Below are 26310 nucleotides of genomic sequence, written 5' to 3'. Positions count from 1 at the left end.
AGGGAGCAGAGACACCAGTTAGGAAACACTGGCAAAAGATCCTGATCCGAACTAAAGTGGTAACAGCAGGTAGGGGAAGTAGACATGGGTCTGAGAAACTCTGCCTAGATAGTCAATTTACTAGACTTGACTTGTGAGGATTAAATGAATTTATATATAAAAGGGTCTGAGACCAGTGAATGGCATATGGTAAATTATTTGGTATTATTATTCTTGGATCCACTATGTTCTCTCTGCTCCTTAATACTTTCTGCTCTGATTTCTTGGACCATCTTTCCTCTGGTGTCCCTCCCTCTGGTCCCTCCCTCACTCTATTGTTCCTATCACGACACATTTGGATGGTGTATATGCTCTCTCTGGCTGTGGGCTGCTCGACTGCATGTCTGTGTCTCATCTGTATTGTCTTCCCCAGCACTCAGCATACTACCTTACTCAGGGTATTCAAGACATTTTTCATGAAGGGTAGGAACCAAAGCCCATAATATCTTACAGTACTATTTTTAGCTCAAAAACATGCCTTTTAGGTAATAAATTCAGTGTGGACACCCATTTTCAAGTTCCTGTCCACAGCTCTTAGTATGTTGTGGGTTAAATCATGTCCTATGTGTTGGTGCTGTGATCTCTTATTCTAAGGTGGAAGATCTATGTCATCCAAGCCTTTGATTTCATCAGCAGCAGGTGACACTTCAGAACAGCCCACCATGTTTTAACTTGTGCCCTGGAGAGTGTGGCTCAGCCCTCACAAAACAAACACATTCTCCACCACTTTCAGGCTGATATTCAAAGAACTGAGAAATTCCATTTTCCCTGAGGTAGTTAGAATGGCCCCCTAAAGGTGTCTACGTCCTAATCCCTGAAACCTGTGAATGTATTACTTTACAGGGCAAAGAGACTTTGAAATTGTAATTGAGGATCTTGCGATGGAGACATCATCATGGATTATTCAGTCCCATTGTAATTACAAGGGGTTTTATAAAAAGAAAAAAAGGAGGCAGGAGAGGAAGAAAGGAGATGTGACAATAGAAGCAGAGTTCAGAGTGATGTGGGGTCATGAGCCAAGGAATGTGGACAGCCTTGCACACATCTTGCTGGAAAAGGCAAGAAAACAAGATTCTCTCTTAAAGCTTCCAGAAGGACCAGTCCACCAAGGACCTTGCCAGCCCATTTTCAACTTCTCATTCCTGAACTGTAAGAAAAGTAATTTGTGTTGTTTTAAACCAGTAAGTCTGTGGTAATTTGTTACAGCAGCAGCAGTGGGAAGCTAATACACTGCCCTAACTCAAATCTCATTGGTACAAACAATATCCAGTTTATTTGTTCCCTTTGATGTAGTTCCAATATCTCAAGAACTGCTCTTACATTTCATAGTGTCAGAGTAAGCATGACTCTTCATTCTTTTTATGATTCTAACCAAGATATTGCTGTAGCATCAGCCCAAACAGCCTCAATATTATAAATTTCCATCTATTCTTAATATGTTAAGTCAATTTGACCCAAGCCAGTACTCTGAATTTTTGCCAATATTTTTGGAACCATTCTTTGAATGCAAATTCGATAGCAGCTGTAATCCTCACCCCTCCCCCTTTTCTTTAGCTTCCATTTTGTGTTCACTTATTTGTTTACCTGGTTTTTTTTTTTTTCTCCTTAGACTGCACTGAGTGATAAAAGATACTTCCTTAGACCACCAGCATTCAAATCATTTCACACTTTTTATATCAACAGTTGAAGAATAACTCTGTTGGTCTTTCTAGAATAATTAATCCCATTCCCATTTCTTGATAAGCTTAAAAGTGACAAGCTGTTCAACTCATAGACTTTTATATTAGAAGCTTCTAAAACCTAGAAAATTCTGTCCTACTTGGTAAGGTACTTATTCTAAATGTAAATTGTCCTTACTAAGTTGACGCTCTACGCTCATGATCTGGTTTTTCCTGGCAGTTTCGGTGTATCTTTATATGCCAATAAAAACCTTTCTTACTGGTTCTGAAGTGAGAAATACGCTCAGTGTCTCAGACACCATCATCAATTGTCAACTTTTCATTAACTTAAAAGTGACACTGTGTTCCAAAATCTGTAAAATTTTAGAGCATAAAATGAAGAGAATGAAAGGAGGCCATGGGGTATGTGCTACCTGATGTTCACCTAGGAGCCTGGGGTCCAGCTCAGCCCCTGTCTGGTGCCTGCCGTGAGGTCCTCCTCCCTCCTTCCCTCCCTTCCTCCCTTCCTCCCTTTCTAGAGCCTCCCCTATATGCCCTTCTCAGCAACATGTGCTCTAGTGGCAGACTTCTGGATATCCTGCTTCAGCAATACTGGGGCTCAAGTGACAGACTTCCAACAGGATGCAGCCTTCCTGAGTCTTTCTGCAGACACTCTAGGGGCTGTTTTGTCCACAGACATCAGAGGTGAAACTCTTCTGCACAACAAATCTATCTAAGGCAAGTTTACTAGTCAAAACAAAGTGAAAGGAGTCAATAAGGACATGAAAAGGTGATCAACATCATTAGGAAAATCCAAATCAAAACCACAATGGCATACCACTTTCCACCCACTAGGAGAGCTATAATTTAAAAAATAGAGGGTAACAAGTAATAGGCAAGGATGTGAAAAAATTGGACCTCCATAGCTGCTGGCTAGAAAGCAAAATGATGCAACTGCTTTAACAACAGTCTAGCACTTCCTCAAAAGTTTACACATAGAGTTGTCATATGACCCAGCAGTTCCCCTCCTAGGTACATGGCCAAGAGAAATGAAAACTTACGTCCATGCAAAAACTTGTATATGAATGTTCATAGCAGCATTATTCATAATAGCCCCAAAGTCAAAACAACCCACATGTCTATTCACTGATGAATGAATAAATACAATGTGGTATATCCAAATAATGGAATATTATTCAGCCATAAAAAGGAATGAAGTACTGACACATGTGACAGCATGGATGAATCTAGAAAACATGCTAAAAGAAGCCAGTCACAAAGGACCACATGTTGTATGATTCCATTTATGTGGAATATCCAAAATAAGCAAATTCATAGAGACAGAAAGTGGATTAGTGGTTTCCTAGGGCTAGAGGGGGCTGAGGACCTGAGGGATGACACTTAAGGGGTATGGGGTTTCATTTTGGGGTGATGAAAATATGCTAAAATTAATTATGGTGATGACTGTACAACTCCCAATGTACTAAAAGCTGCTGCATCGTACACTTTAAATTACTGAGTTATACAGCATGTCAATTATATCTTAACAAACCTGTTTTATAAAAAAGAAGTGGAACAAATGAATATTTCCCACCAGATTACATCCTGAGCTGCATCACTGGTTGCATAACCCATATTACCTCCTCCACCAGCTCTCCCTCTGGCTCCACCTCCTCTTTACTTAGGACCAACAGAATCAAAACCCGCAGCAGCTCCTAAGAGACACAGTGCCGAGCTGGCCAGAATTTTGTATGCTTTGTTTGTGAAATAATGAATGGCAGGGGGCATTTGCTTAATCCTGCTGTCTTCTTCCTGAGAAGTCCTGCCAGAGCCCAACTGCATATAATTTTTCATGATTTCCAAGGGGATGTTCACCTTAAATATTTATTTCTGTTACCTTCCACGTATGCTCTAAGGCTCCACTCCACTATGTCAACATTCATGTATATTTACTTCTGTTGATTTCTAGTCATTTCTCCAGGGTCTGCCTTCCATAAAGAGGTGACAGCTGATTGCCTTTATGACATTATCTGAGTGCTGTCTGAGCTAAGCCTCCTTAGCCAAATTGTCTCCAGCCTCCTCTTTTCACTAGCTAATCCTCTTGTCCTGGACCTGAAACCCCCATTATCAGCCTCTCCTTTGGGATAAGGCACAGAAGTCCTCCTTGAACTATAAATGTGCCTTGGAAAGGAAAGCATGATTATATACCCGCATATATTTTTCCCAATACAGAGTCAAACAGAACAGTTGCTCAATAATGTTTTTCAAGAATGGGTTGGGAAGGTCTGGGGCAAGCAGCACAGTCTAGGAAGGGCTTGCTATGTTGATAACCTCAGCACTGGGAAGATGCACAGAGCCAGGGAAAGCCTCAGGGCAATGAACATCTGTTTATGTGGGTCACTGAAAGAGAGAAAAGGACCATTAATGGAAAGATGAAGTTTTAGTGTAAGAGATCTTTCACTTAATTTACACTTTTGCCTGGGATGGGCCCAGACTCCTTTTTTCCCTGGGACAAGTCTTCTTTCTTTATTCCATCTTAATGCAATATTGTTCTACTACTATTGAACTTCTGTCATATTTCAGTGATAGTAAAATTAGCTGCTCTCTCCCCTTGGGTATACATCAGGTAATAAAGATTTGCAAGAGCCCCAAGGTTCAATAGGGTGCAGGGGACTACCTAATGAAAGCAGAAGACCATTCTCATCTCAAGGGCTCCATTTCCAAGGGCCGCAGCAACATTCTGAAGTTTATTGGCATATGAGGTGTCAAATAAAACTCACGTCTCATATACAGCACATTATTAAATAATGATTACGTCTCAAAGTAGGAGCTGAACGCGTTTCATTTTTTCCTCTGCTGTTAAATAAAGAGGGTTGCCCTCAGCGGCTATTGACAAGTACAAACAGTCAAATCAACACTGTGCCTGGCTCTGAAATTAAGTGGCATCTCTTCCTCCCATGCACAAGTTGCTCCATATGTCCATTTTAAAATTATTTCTGATTGTTAAGATCAGCAAAGGTGAAATATTCATGATCGTGCAGTCTAAAGCCCTCCATTCTGAGCTCTATTTTCAGTGTTTTTAATATATGGTGCTGCATTTCAAGTAATGTACAGACAGAGGGACTAGCTCTGCTTCAAGGGGGATGTAGAGGTGATTCTACATCTAAACTTCTTGAAGTCTTTGCCTCTTTGGAAATGAAATTCTCAAATTAGGCTGACTGAGTCTTGCCAGTTTAGGTTGTACTTGGATCTATTTATAAAGTGAAGAATGACCACCCTGTGGTGTCAATAATTGACGATATAAGACAGCTCTAGTTTGATTACATGTCTAAATATTATCCTGAGTTTTTCAATAATAGTTTTGGCTGTCCATTTTTTTGCCTAAGTATGCTAATTAGCACATCACTACCTAAAATAATAATGCTTCTACTAGGTACCAGAAAATATTTAGCCCCATTATCCGATAGAGAATTGCTTTCTGTTTAGTAGGACTATGGTGTAATGATACCACCTCCTTGCTGGTCATGTTGGGTTTCAAATGTGAAATTACAAGATAAGAGAGAAGTACTAGAAGCTTCTGATCTATCACTGAACAAGGCCACACCTGAAATATGCTAGAAAAAATGATGGTGGCATGATCCTATTAAAAGGCTTTCCACATCAGAATACATTTCTACAGTCTAAATCTTTTAAAAATATCAATATTAATAGTACTACTTAATAGTTTAGAGACACTCAAGTTGTGAATAGAACTCCAGCAATAGTAAAAGCTCACTGTAATATGATCTATTATGCCACTGACCACAGTTATGTTAGGTTCTGTCAACTGTAAGGCTCCACACAATGAAGGCCCAAGATATCATGGTGTTACTCTCGAACACAAATATCTAAATGTTCCTTAAACATCCATTTCTGGGTTTCCTATGCTACCTGTATGTTTGATCTGTATTTACATTTCTGTATAATTCAATAAACAGGTTAGTTTCTTGTAGTATAAATGTATAAATCCTCACACTAAATAGTGAAGCCACAATGAATATTAATTCATTTATTCCCCCAGACATTCAGTCAATACTGTAGTGGGTTGAATTGTGACCCTCCAAAATTATGTCCACTTGGAACCTCAGAATGTGACCTTATATAAAATAAGGATCTTTGCAAATGTAATTAAGGCACCATTGAATGGCTTCTCCGTTGGCAACTCCTGCTTGCCGATAGTGTTTGATGGGCCAGTTATTCTTTCTGCCCCACTTCCTTGAATTCTTCTGCTGGCTTCATTTAGTTTAGTGTATAGAGCTTAAAGCATACTTAACTTCATGTCTGTTTCATGTTATCTGGCCTGTAAGTATAATTTAAATTTTGTCTATGCTCAGATACAGATTCAAATGTTTTAGCTGAGAATGTTTTTTTTTTAACATAACCATATAATATTCCTATATTCTGTCCCATACATTAGAAATATCACAATATTATTCACTCACTATTTTTCATTCATTAACTTTTGCTTGCTTGTGTTATGGTGGGAAGAACACAAATTTATTGTAAAAAAAAAAAAAAAAGAGTTAGGTTTGGAGCTATTGTGGTGTTGGGCAAGTTATCTAATCTTTACTGGCCTCAGTTTCTTCTGTAAAATGGTGTTATAGATTGAATTGTGCCCTCCTAAAATTCATATGTTGAAGTCCTAACCTCCAGTACCTCAGAATGTGAACTTATTTGGAAATAAAGTCTTTACAGGGGTAATCAAGTTAAAATGATTTACTAGGGCCCATTTAGGTGGGCCCTAGTACAATATAACTGGTACCCTTATAAAAAGGGGAAATGTGGACACAGAGGTAAGCATAGAAGGTAGACGATGTGAAGAGACATCGGGAAAAAAAAAAAAAAAGCCATCTACAAGTCAAAGAGAAAGAGCTGGAGGAGGTCCTTCCTTCGAAGTCCTCCAACACCCTAATTTTGGACTTGTAGCCTCCAGAACTATGAAACAAGAAATTTCTGTTGTTTAAGCCACCCACTTTGTGGTAATTTGGTATGATAGCCCTAGAAAACTAATACTAATGGCAATAATAATACTTACCTCAAAAGGTTATTTGAGAAGATTAATGTGTCAGACATTGCTGGTCACTTCCCCAAAGACCATCACCTTTTCTTACTTGCTAACAGAACTCTGATTTTTCTTTAGGTATCAGGAAGAGATCCCTTGATCTCAGAAATGTGGATGCAAGCCTTGGAATAGGGTGAGCATGTGACACAGCTATGGCTAAGGAGATGTGAGGGGAAACTGCTGGGGGAGGGGTTCTGAGAACGATATTGTTCCTGGATAAGAGAGTCACAGGTGGAGAAACACTGCCCTTTGTCACCCTTTGTCTCAAGGCTTGGAAGTGGATCGTGGGAGGATGTGACGCTTAACATTGACATTTCAGAGTGTGGGAATGCTGGGGAAGGCAAAAGTATCAGAGAGATGCTGAAATGATCAGGAGCTCTGATTTCACTGATTGGCTGAATCAACTTCAGCAGCTCCCTATATTCAGTCTGCTTGTTATATGAGGAAAAGAAACTTCTATTGTTTGGGCGTCTGAGCCAGGGATTCTCAAACTGAAGCAACAGGGCTGCTATTTCATAGTATGCACTCATTAAATGTGGGCTGCCTTTCCCCTTTGTTCTCCTGTCAAAGCCTCCGTAGCTTTGTTCCCCGTTCTGCATCTTGAGGTTTACTCATTTAGGGTCCCTGGATATCCTGCTTCTCAATCTTTGGTTTCATTAATTTGGAAAAATTGTATTTAGCTTGTTCATAAGCATATTTTGTTCTTTTCTTTTCCTTTACTCACCTCATAGAATTTGCTTCCTTCAGTCAATTTTCCCTAAACTGACTTTCCTTCTGTTTCAGCTCAACAAAATGAGTTAGTCTCCCTGGTGTTTGTTTTTGTGTGACTTAGAGCATAATCTCTTGGGATAAGGACCTTGCCTTCTGAAAGATTTGCCTTATAAAGCATCATGTATATATCTGGGGATTTACAAATTACAGATGGAGCATGCCCAGGGCTTTGGGAGTGTCTGCAGTAGAGAATGGATGGGAAAGAGGCTGGAATCATCGAACAGGCTCTGGCCTTTTCCACCAGGAGGTCAGTAGTTTAATTTGGCCCAAGGTAATAGCAAGCAGAAATCCAAATGAGAAATGGCTTGGATGAGGAGGCAGGGAGGAAAAGAAAAGGAGTGCATTTTAAACTAATTTCCATTTAATACATTACTGCCAACACTAGAACAAGGGAAAAAGAGAAAAATATGTGTCTTCCTCCTCCTCTTGGGATCCTCCCCCCTCTACCCTAGCAGTAATCACTGCATATTATTCCAGGAAAGGTTTATCAATACGTGCCACGTATAATTAGAGATAATATTTACTAGTATTGCCTTTTTATTTTGTATAAATGGGTTCACTGTAAATACTATTCTGCAACCTGTTCCTTTAGTTCAAAATATATCTTGGATATTTTCCCACATCTATATACATTCCATAAAAATGAGTAAAAGATGCCTGAGTAAAAGATGAAATTACTTTCCCAAAATTATCCTTTAGGAAAGAAGGATAATTATTTTGGGGTTCTTACAATGTCTCTCAGATCATGGAGAGCTTTCCTCATTACTTAATTTTTTAATTTAATTTTTATTTTATATTGGAGTATAGTTGATTTACAATGTTGTGTTAATTTCAGGTGTACAGCAAAGTGATTCAGTTATACATATACATATAACCATTCTTTTTCAGATTTTTTTTTCCCATACAGGTTATTGCAGAATATTGAGTAGACTTTCCTGTGCTATACAGTAGATCCATGTTTATTATCAATTTTATATATAGTAGTGTGTATATGTTAATCCCAAACTCCTCATTTATCCCTCCCCCTGCCACATTTCCCCTTTGGTAACCATAAGTTTGTTTTCTCATTACTTAATTTTGAACAAAAGATTGTTTTTTGGGAAAGATGCATCAGCCTACAACAACCTCATTCAACCATAATTCTGAATGCTTATTGAGGTTTCCTGACGGAATTGCTTAAAAGGGGGGCAAAGAAATTGATCAATTGATCAGATTAGTTTTTATTCCTGAGAGTAAGAACTCAAAATTTCAAGCTTGACATTGTGTAAACAAGCCTTTCAAAGATCTTTTAATAAACAACAGAATAAGTAGTTGTGCTGTGAAACCCCACATATACCCTTACAGAATGAGTGATAGTAAAACAATTCTCCTGATGTTATGTGAACGGGGACTTGTGGTTTAGGATAAAATTTCTAGTGAGAGCGTCATATGTGGGCCAACAAATGCTGCATCTCAAGTAACAGATGGAAATAAGTGAAACGTACTCTGAAAATTATGTGTTAGATGGCACAGAAAGGAAATCCAGTTTGTTTAATATTTAAATAATTTAAATAATACTGATTCAAGAAATGCAGAAAGTGGAAACATTTCCAAAACAATTATGTGATCTTAAATGTGAATGTGTAATTAGATTAATAAATTAAATATAAGTAGACATTTGACTATTCTATTTATAACACTAAAAGCATATACATTTCAGGTAACCAAAGCCTTTAAAAAAGAATCCTCACATTGAAGAATATGAGACTGCTTTCTATTCTAGGCAACTTTCTATGAGAGCATAATGGAAGATCTACTCCATTCTTGAGGGCTGCCTGGCATTCTATAACAGAGGTGCACCATGGTTTATTTTGCCATTTGTCTATGATGGCTATTTATTTTATGTTCTGCAATTACAAACAAGATTGCAATCAGTTTCCTCAAATGTGTCTTCATGCACTCTTGCAAATATGTCTATGGAATAAATTCCTCCAAGTGTAATTTCTGGGTCAATTTATATTATAGTTGAATAGAATTTTCTATTCCTCCTTTATTTTCTTTCTTCCTCACAAGGAGGAGTTTTATTAGTATAGTGCATTTGTGTTACACTGTACGTGGCGGTCAAAATCAGCAAGGGAAATGCTTTATTATCTTATATATTTTCACTCTGAAGTCCATAGGGCCCCTTCGCCTCCACTAAGCCCAGCACACAGCAGGATCCCACTAGGGGAAGACCTAACAGAACTGAGACTCCGGGAGCTGCAAATCTGGAGAATGACTCAAAAGATAAAAAGACCATCTGATGAGGGAAAAACCATGGAAAGAGGAGGTAAGAGAGGACATAGAAAAGGAGATTAGAACAGAGGCTCCCTAGTTTTCATCTGAGCTGAACTCTGTGTAGTCTGACAAGGGAGCTGAGAGGCTAGAAAACATATCCTCTGGGTTTTGTGTACATTTTATTTCCAGTAATGGGGCTCTACCTTCACACTCTACCAGATATTATGAGCATTACTAAGAGGTGATCATAAATATTGCCAAAATGCCCTCCAGAAAAGCTGTTTCAAATTCCTCCCCCACCTAAAGTTTTTCCCTATACCCTCATCAATGTTTTCTATCATCAATCTTTTAAATTATTGCCAATTAGTGAAAAATAATATCTCAGTGGTACTACTTTATATATGTTTAAGCATCTTCTCTTGATCATTGACCAATTCTATGTCTTCTTCTTTGCCTATTTTTTTTTTTCTTGGCTCCTGTTGTTTATATTTTTCTTACTGATATGTAAAGAGCTTGTTGCATATTAAGGAAATTAATCCTTTATCTGTTAAGTGGGGCAAATTACTCCATCTGTTATTTATCTTTTTATGCTGTTTAATTAATTAATCAATATTGCTATCCAGAAGATTTATATTCTTAAGTAATCAAATTTATCAATTGCTTTTCTTACAGAGTCTGTTGTGAAGTGCTGTTATATTTTAATGCCAGCTGGTTAATGTATCAGAACACAGAAAAGCCGTCAGAATCTCATTCTAGTCACTTACCGGGAAAGCAATTTTGAACAAGTCACATAAACTTCAGTAATTTTCTACCTCTACAGAGAGGAAACTTTATCATCTGTCTCCCTCTGTTTTTCTCTGCTGTCCTGAGAACTGAATGAGGCAAAGTTTATCAAAGGCTCTCCACCCTACACAGTGTCCATGAATGGTAAAGTAATTTAGATCTGCAAATGAAGGACGAACTGTGACGGATTTTTAGAAACTGAATTCCTCAAAAATAAACACTTGAACTAGGAAAAAGTAATTCAAATTTGTGGGATCAACTATATAAATTTCAAGCAAGGCAAAGAGAGGATTTTATGAAAGCTTCTTTCTCTTGTTGATCAAAGCTCCACCAAACCATCCCAGATACTGTAAGCTATCAGATCATCTTAATGACCCTCACATTCAGAAAGTTCCTTCAAGTGTCTTGTCAGTCATGGAGACTGATGGTTAGGAAAAAACCTAACCACTTACTCTTTTTTTTTAATTTATTTTTAAAAATTTAAATTTTTTATATAATTTTAAAGGTTAGTTTCCATTTACAGTTATTACAAAATATTGGCTATCTATCTTCCCCATTTTGTACAATATATCCTTGAGCCTATCTTACATCCAACAGTTTGTGCCTCCCACTCTCCCACCCCTACATTGTAACCCCCCCCCCCACTGGTAACCACTAGTTTGTTCTCTGTATCTGTGAGTTTGCTTCTTTTTTGTTATATTCACTAGTTTGTTCTATTTTTTAGATTCCACACATAAGTGATATCATACAGTGTCTGTCTTTCTCTGTCTGACATTTCAATTAGCATAATGCCCTCCAAGTCCATCCATGTTGCTGCAAATGGCATTATTCCATCCATTTTTATGGCTGAGAGTATTCCATTGTGTGTGTGTGTGTACACACCACATCTTCTTTACCCATTCATCTGTTGATGGACACTTAAGACACTAACCCACTAACCACTTACTCTTCGTATCATAGGGGTTCTAACCAATTGAGAACAGAAAGAACAAGCCATTTGGTGATTACAGTAGAGCATCAGCTTTATGGGTGATAAAAAGCATTGGAGACTGTGGAAGGACTTCTTACCACCTTCTCTTGGGACCTCACTGCTCTGACTTAGCCACCAGGTACAAGCAGAAATGCAGAGACCAAGAGGGCAGCGCCCTGGTTGGGCTGCCAGAAGCAGCTCTTGTGTGGCCTGTTTACTGAGTGGAGTCACAGGGGCAAAACCCTCAGGGTGGGACAGACTGGTGCACAGGGCGTGAGAGAGCTCAGCCAAAGGGTTTGTTGTCGTCTTGCCCTTGACCAGCCTGGTCAAAGACACTCAGGCTTTCTGCATTCTCCCCTTTCAGATGAGGCCCTCCCTTGGGAAGAGTGAGGACACTGAGAGAGAGGAAAGAAGGGTCATTTTTAAAAAATATTGCCCACGTTGACGAGGTGCTGATAGGAACTCCCTTGTCTTCTACTGGAAACATGAAGAAGGAGAGACAGAGATCAGTATTCATCCCCTAAGATTATGGGCTTTGATGTGGATGATCTTGGCTTTGAATCTACCGACCCTAGCTGGGTACCATTAGGCAAGTTACTTAAATTCTCTGACCCCTAGCTGCCTCCTCTCTAAAATGGGACATGAATGCCTACCTGCTGGGGTAGGGGGGAGAATTCAAGAGACAACACATGTAAGGCTATTAGCAGAGTAACTGGAGCAGAATGTGAACTCAATAAATGTTAGTTTTCTTTCTGTATCACCTAAATCTTTTACAAGGATCAGGCTTAGTTTTGTTCCTTCACCTCAGTGAAGGCAAACAGTCACAGATTAACCTCCCATCCATGGTTTGGCTTCATACTTTTGAAGCTAAACAATACCATTTCTTTTATCTTTTTCCACCTGGGCCCAAATTTTCCAGTCTTGGACACTACCATGGCCCTCTTCAGAACTCTCCTCTATTCTGCTTCATTTCTCCTAATTTATGAAGCAACAGACTGGACGACGGCTCTGCTCCCAAAGACCAAGAAGATCCAACAGGCTCAGGTTCAACAGACTTTCTTCCTCTGTCCCCCCTCCCCCTCAAAAGCTGCCCACAGTTACACCTCATTCCCCTCCAGGAACTGGAGAGTCCCTTTCTTTGAATTTCTGTGGTGTCAATGACTCCTCATTTCCTGCCATTCCAATATTATAGCTCCCCCTTCCTCAGGGAATCCTGAATTAGGGTTATTAATACTCCTGACTAGGTCCCCTGAAGAAAGCAGACACATTTGGTAAGGTTCCAAATTGTAATTGTTAAAAACGAATCCCCCCAAATAAATTAAAAATAAAGAACTAGTACCAAACTTTTCCATTTCTTCACGCATGTGAAGAAGGCAGATGGTAGAATGGCCCCAGCATTGGAGAAAGCTCCTACCTAAGGCCACAGAGCAGTCAGCCTTCAAGGGCAGTGACTTCAGGATGCAGACATATGGAGAGGTCATTTGTTTCTCATTTACCCAACAGATAAGAATATGGAAATAGTCTCAGTCCATTTGTTTGATGGGCCTCCTAAGCCAGTAATAAACAAATCAATACAATTAGTTTTGGCTCATCATCATTAAGGAACCTTCACTGTTGGGACACAATTTAATTATATCTCTTGCTTCACAGGAAAGGAAATCTCTCGAGACAGGTGGTTTCTCTTGGGGTTGTAGCAATGTGGTCGTGGGTGGGGTGGCTCAGTGGCCGTGTCTTTGTGACTCCTTGAGAGTGGCGTGCCTGTGTAAGGCACAGCTGGGGTCTGCCCAGGGTTGTTCTAAGTGCCCCTGCTACAAGTTCTTGGGAATTCATTTGAGCAAATCTGCATTCTGTGTGAAGCTCAGATATAACAATGCTAACAAATTGAAACAATGCATAAAGATTAAAATAAGGATGTCTAATCCAGAAATGAAATCAAACCAGAAGCCAGAATGCCTGGTGTGGGTTCTCCATGTCCCTCTGTGGTAGTGACAGCGTTACAGAGCTGCCTTCTGCTTCAGCCTTTCCAGCTAAGTCTCTGGCACATTGTGACTGACAAGCAGCTAATACTCTGTAAGTGAGACCTGTGGACTCAATGTTGCTTGTACAAAGCACTCTTTGGACCACAGTTGATGCTCCATGGACTTAAAGATTTGAATAGCACCTGTCTACATCTCAGATGGATTGTTGCATATGGACAGAGGAACCGTTTCACATCTTTCCACTTCCTCCCCTCACTTCCAAGTAGAACTCATTCTTAAACCTGAAGGGATGGCTGTCCAATTAGAATAGTTGAAATTTTGATTTGGAAGTGATCTTAGACATACCAGTGTGGCCAACATCCAACGTTTCAAAATAGGAAACTAAGGCACAGAGTAGTTATTTGCCTAGGTTACCCAGCTTGATGTGAAGAGTTTGGTACTTGAATCTAAAGCTCAATTGGAGGGCTCCCTCTGCTACATCCTAACAGAAAGTCCCTATTTCCAAAATTCCCTGCAAAGGAGGACTCTCAAATAACAAAACTTGTTGAAAGTTTAACTTACTATCTCAACTTGTAGTACTTTCCCACTGGGTTCCACAGAGATCATCAATGGAGAAGAATCATTTGTCTAAGATTATGCAGCTTCTAAGCCAGTAATCAATTAAATATATATGTTTGGAGTTGATTTTATATCTCTTTCCTTTTCAAAGTCCAGTGAGATACATGTTGATTTAAAAATCCATATTTAAACATATGGAAGGGTTCTACAACTAGATATTACAACTTGGATGTGAGTTACCTAGGATAGCCTCCTGACCTTTAACAGACTGTGACGAAAGTGAGAAATAACTTTTTTTCTTAAGCTAGCATAGTACAAGGGTTGATTGTTATAGGACATAGCATTACTTACCCTGACAAACACATGAAATTTTTCACACCATTGGCAGTCATAGCATACATTCCAGCCAGAGAAAGAAATTCCCCCCTTAAGCACCTAATTCATATGCAACAAGATTATGACAAGGATACTGTAATTTTTATCACTCTTCTCTAATAATAGTAAAATTCAATCTTTCTATTATTCTCTCCATTTTCTAATACCAATAAAAATGTGTATTAAGTAAGTACCTAGCACACACACACAGTGTGCACTCTGTGAAGGTTAATCTTAAATGTCAACTTGACTGGGTCACAGGGTTCCCAAACATTTGGTTGAACATGAATCGATAGACTGGGTAAAGCAGATTGCCCACTCTAATGTGGGTGGGCCCCACCCTATCAGTTGAAGGCTGGGATAGAAATAAAAGACTGATCTTCCCCTGAGTAAGAAGAAACTCTCCCTGCCTGACTGCTTTGAGCTGGGACATTGGTTTTTTTCCTGCCTGTGGACTCAACATTGGCTCTTCTTGGGCCTTGGGTCTGTAGGCCCTTGGACTGGAACTACATCATTAGCTCCCCTGGGTCTCCAGTTTCCAACTGCAGATCTTGGAACTTAGCCTCCATGCCAGGAGAGCCAATTCCTTAAAATAAATCATATATGTATATATTTATATACGTATATATCTATTCTATCCTTTTGGTTCTGTTTCTCTGAAGAACTCTAATACACACCCAATGAGTGTTTGTAAATGAACAAATGGATTAGAAAATTTAACTCAAGAGACTTGATAATACCAAAATTTCTTCCAAGAAAAAAAGCAACTTTACTTAAAAACAGGATTCTCCATTAGAATGTCAGAAATGAGATTTCTAGATATTTAAAGTGGTATGGATTCTAGAAAGCATAGGATGTGGTTAAGATATCATTTAGGCCTCAAAATGGATAGGAAATGTATTAGGAAAATGGAACAAGAAACACATTCAGAAATTCTACTACCAAGATTGAGTCAAGGTTGTGATAAACACCAAGACATTTTGACAGATATTCTACTATTGGAAAAATGTCATAAAGTTGCAGAGATTTACAGAGATATGAGCATAGACCCTACTAAGAGCCTGAGCAGAGATGAGAAAGGGGAACAAATCTGGAGGTGTGTGACATATACATGAAACTGCTCATATCCTCTGAGGAAATGGTCCTGCACATATGTAACATTTTCAGATTGTGGAGATTCTTGATAAGTCTGTTGATATCAATTTGAAAAAGTTCTGAATGACCAAATTCAATACCTCTTCTTCTTTAATGCACATGTTGAAAGGACAGTGTGGACCAAATAAATAAATCAGTACATGTTAAACATGTTTTGAAATCAGAATAAACTGTATAATAAAAAGACAGAAATCATACCAATGTCTGCACTGTCTTTTATTCTGAAGAGCTGAAAACACATCTATATATGTTATCTCATTTAAAGCAGGAAGACAGGCATTCCTTTCACACAGTCCAAGAAGGCTTACATTTTAGAAAACTAGAAGCTGTCAAACAGGGCACATTTGAGACATAATCAAAATCAGGAATCAGTACATTGAGATCTTAACATAAAATCAGGAGCAAAGGATACGCTTGAGCAGAGACACCAGAGCTGAAGAGAGGACAGCGGTAGTTTTTGTGCCTTTCTTTCAAACCAAGATCACCTTTCTACTTCTGGTATCCCCTAAATTCCCTTGTTGTACAAGTCCCACTCCAAAGGCTATTTTTTAGTATTGTCCCCTCATCAGTTTTTCTAGGTTTCTCTAGGTGTGCCCCGAGGCCACGTCTTTTGGACTTTGCCAATTCTACACGGCAGCATCTACCTCTCCAGCCACTTGAAAAACTTCCAGCACAAACCGTTTTATAACAGACATTCTTTACTTCCAAAGACAGCATTCAGTTTTGAAAGGTTACTGAATGGTATAAGCAACTGTGAAAAAAAAAGAATCTAAAATTGAACTTAACAGGGAGTAAAATGATATATAAAAGTAGGTCTAGTGGTACTTTAAAAATAAGTCAACAAACGTAAGAAGATGTCAACTCTCTGTTCTGTATCCCTCACTCATCCATTTGCAGGCCCAGCCCTTGGAGTGAAGTAAGGGTGTAGGGTTAGAGGCAATTCAGACAATCCCAGGGCCCCAGGAGATGACCTCTCCTTGCAGGAGAATCAGCTAGTTGATAGAACAGGTGATGAAACATGGCTTTTGAATGACATTACCCTGCAACAGATCTGCAGTACCCCAAATTTCCAAACCCATGTGCTGATTAGTCTTACGTATTTATTCAACCTCCACGTTTCCCCTTTATTCATTCTCTTATTTTGAGTCCATCTAGATTCCTGCTCAGTACTTCCCTCATGGTGGCTTATACTGTACGCTAAGTAGTCCTATACCACAGCCTACTTCCATGCCCAAGTTAGGTTTGCATAACTACTTCCTTGTGTTACCATGGTGTTATAACATGAAGGGTAGCTTGGTTTCCTAAGACACTTTGTATGGCATGGGTGGGGTTCAGTGTTGGTGATAAGCTACTGCTGATCAGTTTTCTTTCAAACCACATTAAGTTTTTATCATCAAATAACCAGATACTTAATTTGCAATAATAGATAAAGTTTCTTCTTTTTAATTTTTACTAAGCTCATATTTTTTGGTCTGTATTTTTGTTTCTTTTTGATGTAAGCCTATTTTTCTCACTTAAGCCTACTTATTCTAAAGCATCATTAAATCTACTACTTTATTTTACTTCTCATTAATTATGTGTTTTATTTATCCGGTGTAAGGCTCTCTTGGTAATTTTGTAGCCCTAAAGAACACCAATAAAATTATTCCTGTTCATTAATTCACTGGGCCTCCAGTCCATTCTTAGAAGGGCAACAGGTTAACTCATTGTCAGGGAAAGAGCAAAGGTCATGGAGTGAGAAAACCTAACTAGCCACAGTGTAGGTTACTAACTTCTCTGAACCTTAGTTTACTCCTCTGTCAAACAGGAATAATAATATATGCTGCAAATGCCATGGGATAGTGTACATTAAATTGTATATTCATATCAGGATGTTAAATTGGAAGTTCTGGCTGAACACTCCGCTTTCACAGATAATAGATGCCAAAGTGATTTATGAGACAGACCAGTCTGCAGGATTTGAAAAGGAGACAACTAAAAGCAATTACATGATCTTAAGCAGGTCAACTACACAGAATATAAGAGGCTTAAGACAGGAAAGAATGAGTGGGAACTTCAGCATGAGCTATGCCGTGAGGTCCCTTCCCCAAAGGGGTGTTTACCCCTTCACAGCCAATCAAGTGAAAGGGACTTTCACAGGACCTCTTGGAAATTTGGTATCTGTCCTCTGCAGCAGAGGAGATGTAGTGGAACTGGTATCTAACATTCAGTGGCAATAATGAGTTGAAAAGTGTCTCCCAGAGTTTCTTGGGACAAAAGTTGTGTGAGTGTGTGCCTTAGATTAAACATAGGCCATGTAAGCAAGGGAACCAGAATGAGGTTGTGTTAGCTCCATTCCGTCCCTTTGAGATGGGAAAACTCATCAAATAGAAGCTGGGGGTGGGCCTCTTATCCACCCCCCTCCAATTCCTTGGGACTATGGAAGGAGCAAGGAACTAGTCAGAGGAAAATGAATCATCGCCTATATCAAGAGAACTGTGCAGCTGGGAAATTCCCAGCACTGAGGGTAGGAGGGGGATTCCGAAGAAGCCATGAAAGTGTCCAATGAGAAAAAGTGTTTTAATATAGGCCAGGCCCAGAGAACATGAGGCCAGCCTACAGCGGAACTGGCCATGCAGGAGCTTGCCTCTCCTCCTTACCTCTTGCTCCAATTCCAAATGGTCTATAAATAGCAGCTAGCTAGTGCAGAGAGAAGAGAGGAAAAAGGAACCAAACGCATCACATTTCCAGGCTGTGGGCCCACTGGGAAGAGAAAGAATGGCTGTAATTTTGCATGAAATTAGGTTTGACTGTTACATGGGACTGGACATCTCAAGTACCAAATTGTGACAGTATTTTGTTGCTTAAAGTGACCAGAATATTTTTATTTCTTAAAAGGTATCAGAAAACCCATGGGTATATCCAAGTTGAGGTTTCATCTGGCAGCAGAGGAAAAACTGAAAATAAAGAGAGAAGTGACAAAATAATTTTATCATTACATTCCACAAGTTGTTAGCTTTCAACGTATTTGAGATATATATATACACACACACTGTATATATATATATATAAAACAGTATAAAAATGTTATATAAAATATTATGCTAAAAACTGAAGTGTCTATAGAGACTGCAATGTAAAATAGATGGGAATTTCCAAGGTCAACCCATCATGTGCAGATTCTCAAAAAACTGTTCCTGGATCCTAGAACTTAATCCCCACTTTGAGAATCCAAGAGGGTCTAGAATCTGGTGCAAGGAAGAGAAAGAATAAAGGGATTTCATCAGAAGGCTCTTGCTTTCCTAAATCTCCACCTCCCCACTTCTACCCCAAGTCTGATGAGCGGAAAGCCAGAAGATCACTGGGAGATCTATGGGCTGTGTTTCCTGGTCAGGAGCTAGAAAGGACTGATGCCTCACTAACCACTGATTATCCAGCTTCCCCTCCCAGAGTCATTCTGGGGAGGGATATGAATGTTTCCCATGGAGCAGATGTGGGTCATATAGGAGAGAGAGCAAGTGTAGGATTTTCTTGCATCATCCCTAGATGATGTCTGCCTAGAAGGCTCACACCCAGCATATGTACCCTGTAGTTCCTAAGGGCTGAGAAAAGAGCCACAGGAGACCATCTAGACTAGAATATGCTTAGGAACATGCTTAGGATGAGGGTCCTCAGAAGAAGGGGCCCAGCGGGGAACCTCTGAAGGAGCCAGGAAACCTTCCTCAACCAGGCAGATCACCTTGAACCATCTGTCAGGCTCAGAGAACTAACAGCCAAGTAAGAACTATCCAAGTAAGGATAGTGTGGTACTATCCCCTTTAACCTTCCTCCCACCTCTTGTTCAACCCTGAGTTGAGGTGACCTTAAATAGCAGCTGTAAGATGAGAAAAGAGATGAGCAAAGGAGAGTAGAGAAAGGGCCTCAGCCCATGGTCCCCTCTCAGACTGCAGGGCTCCACCTGGGGAAGGGGAGAAGACTGAATGCTAACTCAAGTTCAGAGTTTTGATTATTCCTTAGAACTGGAAATCACAATTACCGAATTGAGACTGTATTTGTGACTTCAAGGCATTTTAGGACCATTTTACCCTTGAGTGAGCAGAGGAATTCTGGAGCCTACTAGAATTTTCATCCAGGAGCAGGGAAAGAGAATCCCTCTCCAAAAAAACAAATGTAAAGGGATGGTAGAAAACAAAAGTTGCATTTTGATTGTATAGTAGTTGACAGTATACCCCAATGCTAGAACAGCCCTGGCACATAGTACGTATTCAATAAATATTGTATTTACATATATATGTGTGAACACACACATACACCTGCAACTCTGGAAACTATAAAGCTTCCTACAGTAATACCTCTAAATAAGTACATTGTTATAACAATTATTAATGGTGGTAGTACCCAATTCCTTGCGATCTTGATAAATAAGGTTTGCAGTGGAAAGCATTCATCCATTCATTCACTAATTGAGATGACAAATGTTGACTAAACAACTTCTTTATTCCAGGTACCATCATGGGCAGTGAAATATAATGATGATGCAGCTCCTGTCTTTACAGATCTCACTGTTCAAAGGGGGAAGACGGATAAGCAAACAAACAGTTGGTTCCAGAAATCTTGAAATTTTGACCAGGGAGGAAGAGAAAGGAGAAGAAAGATGATCACAAAAAGTCCATAAGTGGTATTTGCCCTGGGCTTGCTGAGTTCTGAACAGCCAGCAGCCAGCGTAAAGGACAGCATGGGCTGGGGAAATAATGGCAAAGAACCAGAAGCATTTTGCTTTCTTCACAAATTCGTGCAGCACTCGTTCTGGAAGTGGAAGCCAGGTTGTTACACAATCATGGACAAATGACAGATGTTAGAATGAGCTAGAATGGATGGCTGGGGAAGTAGTGGGGGTTGAAGGCCAGAATGCCTGGAAATTGTCTTACGTTGTTTTGCATTCATTCATGTAGTCTCTCATTCAATAAATATTTATTAAGTGTTGGTTCTGAGCCAGCCTGTATGCTCTGGCATGTGGGCTCTAGAGAACTGTCCATTGGAAGCCCACCCTGATCTTCCTGTTCCTTCCTGATACCTCTTCTTGCCAGGGCTTCTTGTTCCACTCCTTTCTTAGAGAAGACAGTACATAGTCAAGCAATTAAGAACAGGGGCTTGGAATAAACCCTATCTGAATTTTGTCTAGGTGCCTCCAGTCAAGTCATTTAATTTCACTGAACTTCAGTTTCCTCATGAGTTAAAAATGCTATAGTGAAAGTACCTCCTTGGAGAGCTGTTGGGTGGATTAAATGAAACAGTGCATGTGAAGACATTGGCACACTTCCTTCCACACAGGAAGCCCTGGATAAAGGTTAGTTATTTACCATGATCATTCTCTTTGTTTCTTTTCTGCTCTGCTCCCTGGGAAATTGGGCACTTTATTCTACTCACTACAAATGCTGTGGTGTTTAAAATATTCCTACTTTGTGAAGCATTTAATATTGGTATGCGGGATCTTTTCTCTTTTTTCCTCTTAATCAGTGTTATTGTTAACAACTCAGAAGCAACACAGTGATCATGACTCCAAAAGGACTGAAATCTCAGGGGCTCATAACCTTTCAGAAAATGAAAGCTCTCTTGGGCTGAAATTCCAAATGCTGGCTCTTACTGCAAAGGTGAGGTGTGTGTGTGTGTGTATGTGAAGAAAATTTGATAAAATTCTCTTTGACAAATTTCTGAGTCATTGGAGCATGAAAAAAGGTGTTTCTCATCCCTTGAAAGAAATTCTGGGTGCCTTTTTCAGTGCATTAATATCTCAATAAGCAGCTTGATTTTAAAATGTCAAATTTGCCGCAGAACTTGGTTCTTGGGTAGGACAAATGCCTTTGATTTGTTTGAAGAAATTTGATTTGGAAATAGCCAAGTGGTTAGTTGTCGAGACTAAGGCTTTGAAGTCAGAGTATGGATTTCTATTACAGGCCTTTGCAAAGCCCCAGACATTTGCATGTAAAATATTTCTAGGACTTTTGCATATGCTTAGATATTAAAATAAGCATGCTTAATGCATTTATAAGATCCCATCTGTCACATACACAGTGCACTTTAAAATGTTACCCAGTGAGGAAATATCGTCTTGTTTAATCTTAATCAAATAGGAGAATGAACAGACAGTGCTGATGAACTATGACTGCTGAGGTCCTAAATGCACAGTTGTATATAATTCTGTACATTGTCCATTGGGAACCTGTTAAATAATAGCTCTTATGAGATCTCCATTTGAAAGAGACGCAAGAATGTGGAGCTGAACCAAAGAGAGTCAAGAATCACTCAAGCATAAAAACAGAAGTCTAAAAAGGACGTTGCAAGGTTAAAACATCCAGTCCCTATCTGAAGTTACAGACTTATGGGATGTTAGGACTGGGGAGACCTAAGGGAGATCACCTACTCTGAACCATCCATTTGCTGAAATCAGAGTTTGTTAAAACCTTATATGTGCTTTGCTTTCAGATTTTCAGAAGAGAAAATTCTACAAATTCCTCAAGCAACAGATTCTTGTGCTTAATCATCAGGAAGCTGCAACTACCTTAATTTCCTCCAATTAGGCCTATTTTCTTGATGTGTGTGGATTTAAAATAACAATACACCATACATCTCAGTTAGTGACTAATGGTAGAACATGACACTCTGACAAACTGTTAGAAATTGGATATAGTTAATTCAGAGAGGAGAAAACTCACCAGAGGGGACCCAACCAGAGTTTTTCAATAGATTCACAGTTACCCTATAATGATACAGGATCCGAATGGTTAAAAGGGAGGGTTTGGAGTAGATGATCTAAGTTCGAGCTCTGTCCCTTACAAACAGTGGAAATGGGCAAATTACTTATCTTCTCTGAGTCTCTATTTCTTTGTAGATAATAGCAATGGATAGTATTGGAATGATGCTTAAAAAAAGACTCAGAAGGGGCTTCCCTGGTGGCGCAGTGGTTGAGAATCTGCCTGCTAATGCAGGGGACACGGGTTCGAGCCCTGGTCTGGGAAGATCCCACATGCCACGGAGCAGCTGGGCCCGTGAGCCACAATTGCTGAGCCTGCGCGTCTGGAGCCTGTGCCCCGCGACGGGAGGGGCCGCGATAGAGAAAGGCCCGCGCACCGCGATGAAGAGCGGTCCCCGCACCGCGATGAAGAGTGGCCCCCGCTTGCCGCAACTGGAGAAAGCCCTCGCACGAACCGAAGACCCAACACAGTCAAAAATAAATAAATAAATAAATAAATAAATAAGAAAATCCTTAAAAAAAAAAAAAAAAAAAGACTCAGAAAACCATCTAGCCTATTGAAACACCCACTCTATGGTGTTTTGATTGTGGTTGATATTACAGCTATATACCATATTTGCAGGGTAATAAAGGATAGTGATTACCTCTTGTCATTACCTCTATCATCTCTAACAAATATGTTATTTTAAGCTATATACATACATAAGAATTTACCGCTATAAAGAGGGTTTGAAGGACTAGTATTTGGGGCAGGAGTGAAGGGACTCTTAAACAGATTACTGAAGGATCTTTTTCCTCTTTCTTCCTCAGAGATCAATTAAGTATGATAGCAGCTGGAGGTACTATGCATCCCATGCAGGGGAATGGACTAGGTGATATTTTGGAATCTTTCTATCTATGATTTCCTGATCTTTGTCTATCCAACATCATCTTTGAATTCCATCTTATTTTCTTAGTTTCATGAAGCATTAATTCATGTTTACACTTAAAAGAAACTTAAGAACAGATATAGAAAGCCACATATACAAGGCTTGTGTCCAATCATAAGATCCAGTTATGAGAAAAAGCTATTATTTTAATCTTTTTTCAGCAATACAGAGGAAAAGTCTTGCTTGTTATCACTAGAGATTCTAATTTATCTGGGTAAAATGAAGTCTAAATGATTATTGATAGTGGTAACTCTTATGCAAATCTATTTCGGATCAGTAGTTGAATGTTAATTTGCACCATAATGAAAAGCAAATCCTCTAAGTTCTCACTCTCATTATTTAATACAAATTGATGTCACAACATGGCCAGTAAAGAAGAAAAAAATCTTTCTCTATTACTTCCATTTGTTAGTTTCACACATTTAATTATAGATGTGGGAGTTGTCAATTTTGTTGCATTTATTAACCAACAACTATAGACAACTTCACTACTTTCAGTTCAGTATGTTATATAAAAAATGTGACTTTTTTTTTAACAGGTGGATTGACCAGTAAAGGGATAAAAAATTTGGATAATAAGGGTTTGACACTCACATACTCAGGGGAATCCTTACAGGCCATACATCAGGATCTTGTTTGATTGTATGATGCTATGTGAGGTTTAGGGAAAAAAGAAGAATGTTGACTTTGTTTTTCTATACATTCCAGTGACCGGCCCCACCCAAATCACTTCCTGGAGTAGCCTCTTCTAATGATGTGAAGATGTATGTGGAGTGGATAGTATTTCAGTTCTGCTGTATGTCTCCAGAATACCACTTTAAGCATGTTGATACTGTGCTGAGGAAGGTATTATGAATTATTGGACAAGAGGAAGAGCTACAGCCACAAATCTGAACATGAGAAGAAGAAGGTCAACCAGAGAAAAAAAATCTACAGCCACATGACTGTACAAAATAATAGTACTGGGAATATTTTGATTTTAGAACAGAAAAAAAACATCATTTTGTCTTATGGGTATTAAAAGCCCATTCCCATCTGAATGGGAGTTAGAGATACTGGGCCTGATGGCAAGGAATCTGACTTCACTGAGGAACTGAAGTCTCTCTAAAATTACCTACAGTAGATCAACCAGAACAGAAAAGCCTGGATACATCAAACATAGGACAAGCATTGGTTCAACCTGGGATTCAACAAAATTTCCTCAGAAAGTAAACCAAAAGGGCCTCCACAAAACAGAAAAGGACATGTTTGCAAAAGCTCGGGACAGGTGGTCTACATCCGGTGAAGAAGAAACCTCCCTACCCCAAACAAAACAACCTTTGACCGCATGACATGATAGAGATGGCACCTGCAAGGTGGGCCTACAATAGGCTGAGACTTCATTTAAAGACCATAAAGCAGTTAAAGGGAAATTAGCCCAGACCAGGCAAACAGAATAGGATCAGATGAGGTTAAGAGATGAAAACACACAGTACTGCCCCTATTCTCGCGAACTAGAGGGGGGTTAGAATGAGAGATCGTCATCCACGGTAAGAAACAGGGCCTGTAGGCAGAAGAAACTCACAGCTCCCTTTTCATCACTCCTCCCTATCAACCCTTCCAAGAAGGACCATGCTATGGATTGGTCTGGTTCAAAGATATTTTCCTTGGTCACTGGCCCACAGGTGTCACAATGTTGAAGGTAAGTGATCAAAGATAGAGCCTGAGGAAAAGTGGTATCTTTGGAACAAGGTATGGAGTAAAATGATGAGATACCTTGTCTTTCATGTTCACTGCTTCGTCGCCAGGACTTAGAAGAGTGTCTGGCACATGATAACTACTCAATAAATCTGTGCTGGGTGGATGAATGACTGAATGAGGCAGTGAGTGGAGGCTGGAGGGCGCTCCTTCTCTTGGTGCAACCCTTGCCCCAAGAATGTCTGTAGCAAAGGGTCCCAAGAAAGCTGGGAGAGGAAGCACAGGCCAGCTCTGTCCTGGACAACCAGGACAAACACGCTCGGGCTCTCTCTATCTTGAGCTGCTTCTCTTCTCTGACTAATGGGCTCTTCCAGAGCCAGCCTTCATTCCTTATTAGATGGGTGAGATGCCAAAGGCCAGGCTCCAGTGTAGGCTTAGGGTAAAAGGAAGACAGGAAGCTCCTTGTCCTAATTTGCTCCAGACTCTATGTTATAATAAGACCAAGCCACCCAAAAGGATCTCTGCTGGTCCAGCTTGGCTCACAGAGTACCAGGACCTCAGCTAAGGTGCTACTCAGATAGTGGGTCATGATTCCATCTGCCTCTTTTAACATAAAATATAGGACTCACCAAAAACATGTTTGATTAAAACACAGGAATATGGTCTGCTCTCAGCATATCCAGGGATAAATATTTTGGGGTACTTTATAGGTTTTAAAAATATTTCTCCTTTTTCTCTTTGTAGTCAATGGAAAGTAGAAAGATAGACACGACAATAGGGCAAAGAGCCGGGGAAAAAGACATTACTGGTGTTTCCAAGGAAGCATGTTGGAACACAAGTCAGAAAAGAAAAGATCGAGACAATCCTGGATCATGGCATCCAGGAGAATATTTTTCTCCTGGGTCCTGAGAGGCAGGAGCCAAGGCAGGTGCAGGGGCTGAAAGAGACACTAATCACTGACGAGGATTTCCCTCCCATTGGGTGATTGAAACATGTCCTAAAAGCCCCTCAATGTGAAGGGATATTCAAGCTACTTGTAAACAACACAAATAGATGTGACGGCAGCCAATGGTCTGGGCTAACCAGCTGTTCATTTTCATAAAGGGCAACACGACTTTCAGTTTAGGGTTTTAATGGCAGCTTGTGCCTGATGCCATAAAACCCTGTATCCAAACTGCTCCTCTGAGGAGGGGAAAGAAATTTGTGCAAAGCACAAGGATATTGTTCAGAACTAATGTGCTGAATGGTCTCCAGTCCTGAAAATCATACCTAAGCTCATTGCTTCTCAATGAAAATGGCCCTGTTCTATTAAGGCAAGCAATCAACGGT

At 39.7% G+C, this 26310-nt stretch overlaps 1 protein-coding gene across 8 annotated transcripts in view; it reads right to left on the bottom strand.

Annotated features, from left to right (window-relative positions):
- The window catches only part of ST6GALNAC3 (ST6 N-acetylgalactosaminide alpha-2,6-sialyltransferase 3), a 566847-nt gene that overhangs the window by 141281 nt on the left and 399256 nt on the right, over positions 1-26310 (bottom strand). Inside the window, exon 4 of one of the 8 annotated variants that reach the window (XM_007182356.2) lies at positions 20126-20186. The exons of the other annotated variants lie outside the window; for them this stretch is intronic. Within the exon in view, the coding sequence (XP_007182418.1) occupies positions 20135-20186 (52 nt within the window). The 3' untranslated portion in view covers positions 20126-20134. Of the gene's footprint in view, positions 1-20125; positions 20187-26310 lie in introns of those variants that run through there. 8 annotated transcript variants of the gene reach the window in all.

This window comes from Balaenoptera acutorostrata, chromosome 1 (assembly GCF_949987535.1).
Source record: "Balaenoptera acutorostrata chromosome 1, mBalAcu1.1, whole genome shotgun sequence".
In the NCBI taxonomy this organism is placed as follows: domain Eukaryota; kingdom Metazoa; phylum Chordata; class Mammalia; order Artiodactyla; family Balaenopteridae; genus Balaenoptera; species Balaenoptera acutorostrata.
The sequence above is the reverse complement of the archived record's forward strand: the minus strand, read 5'-3'. Positions and strand labels throughout refer to the sequence as shown.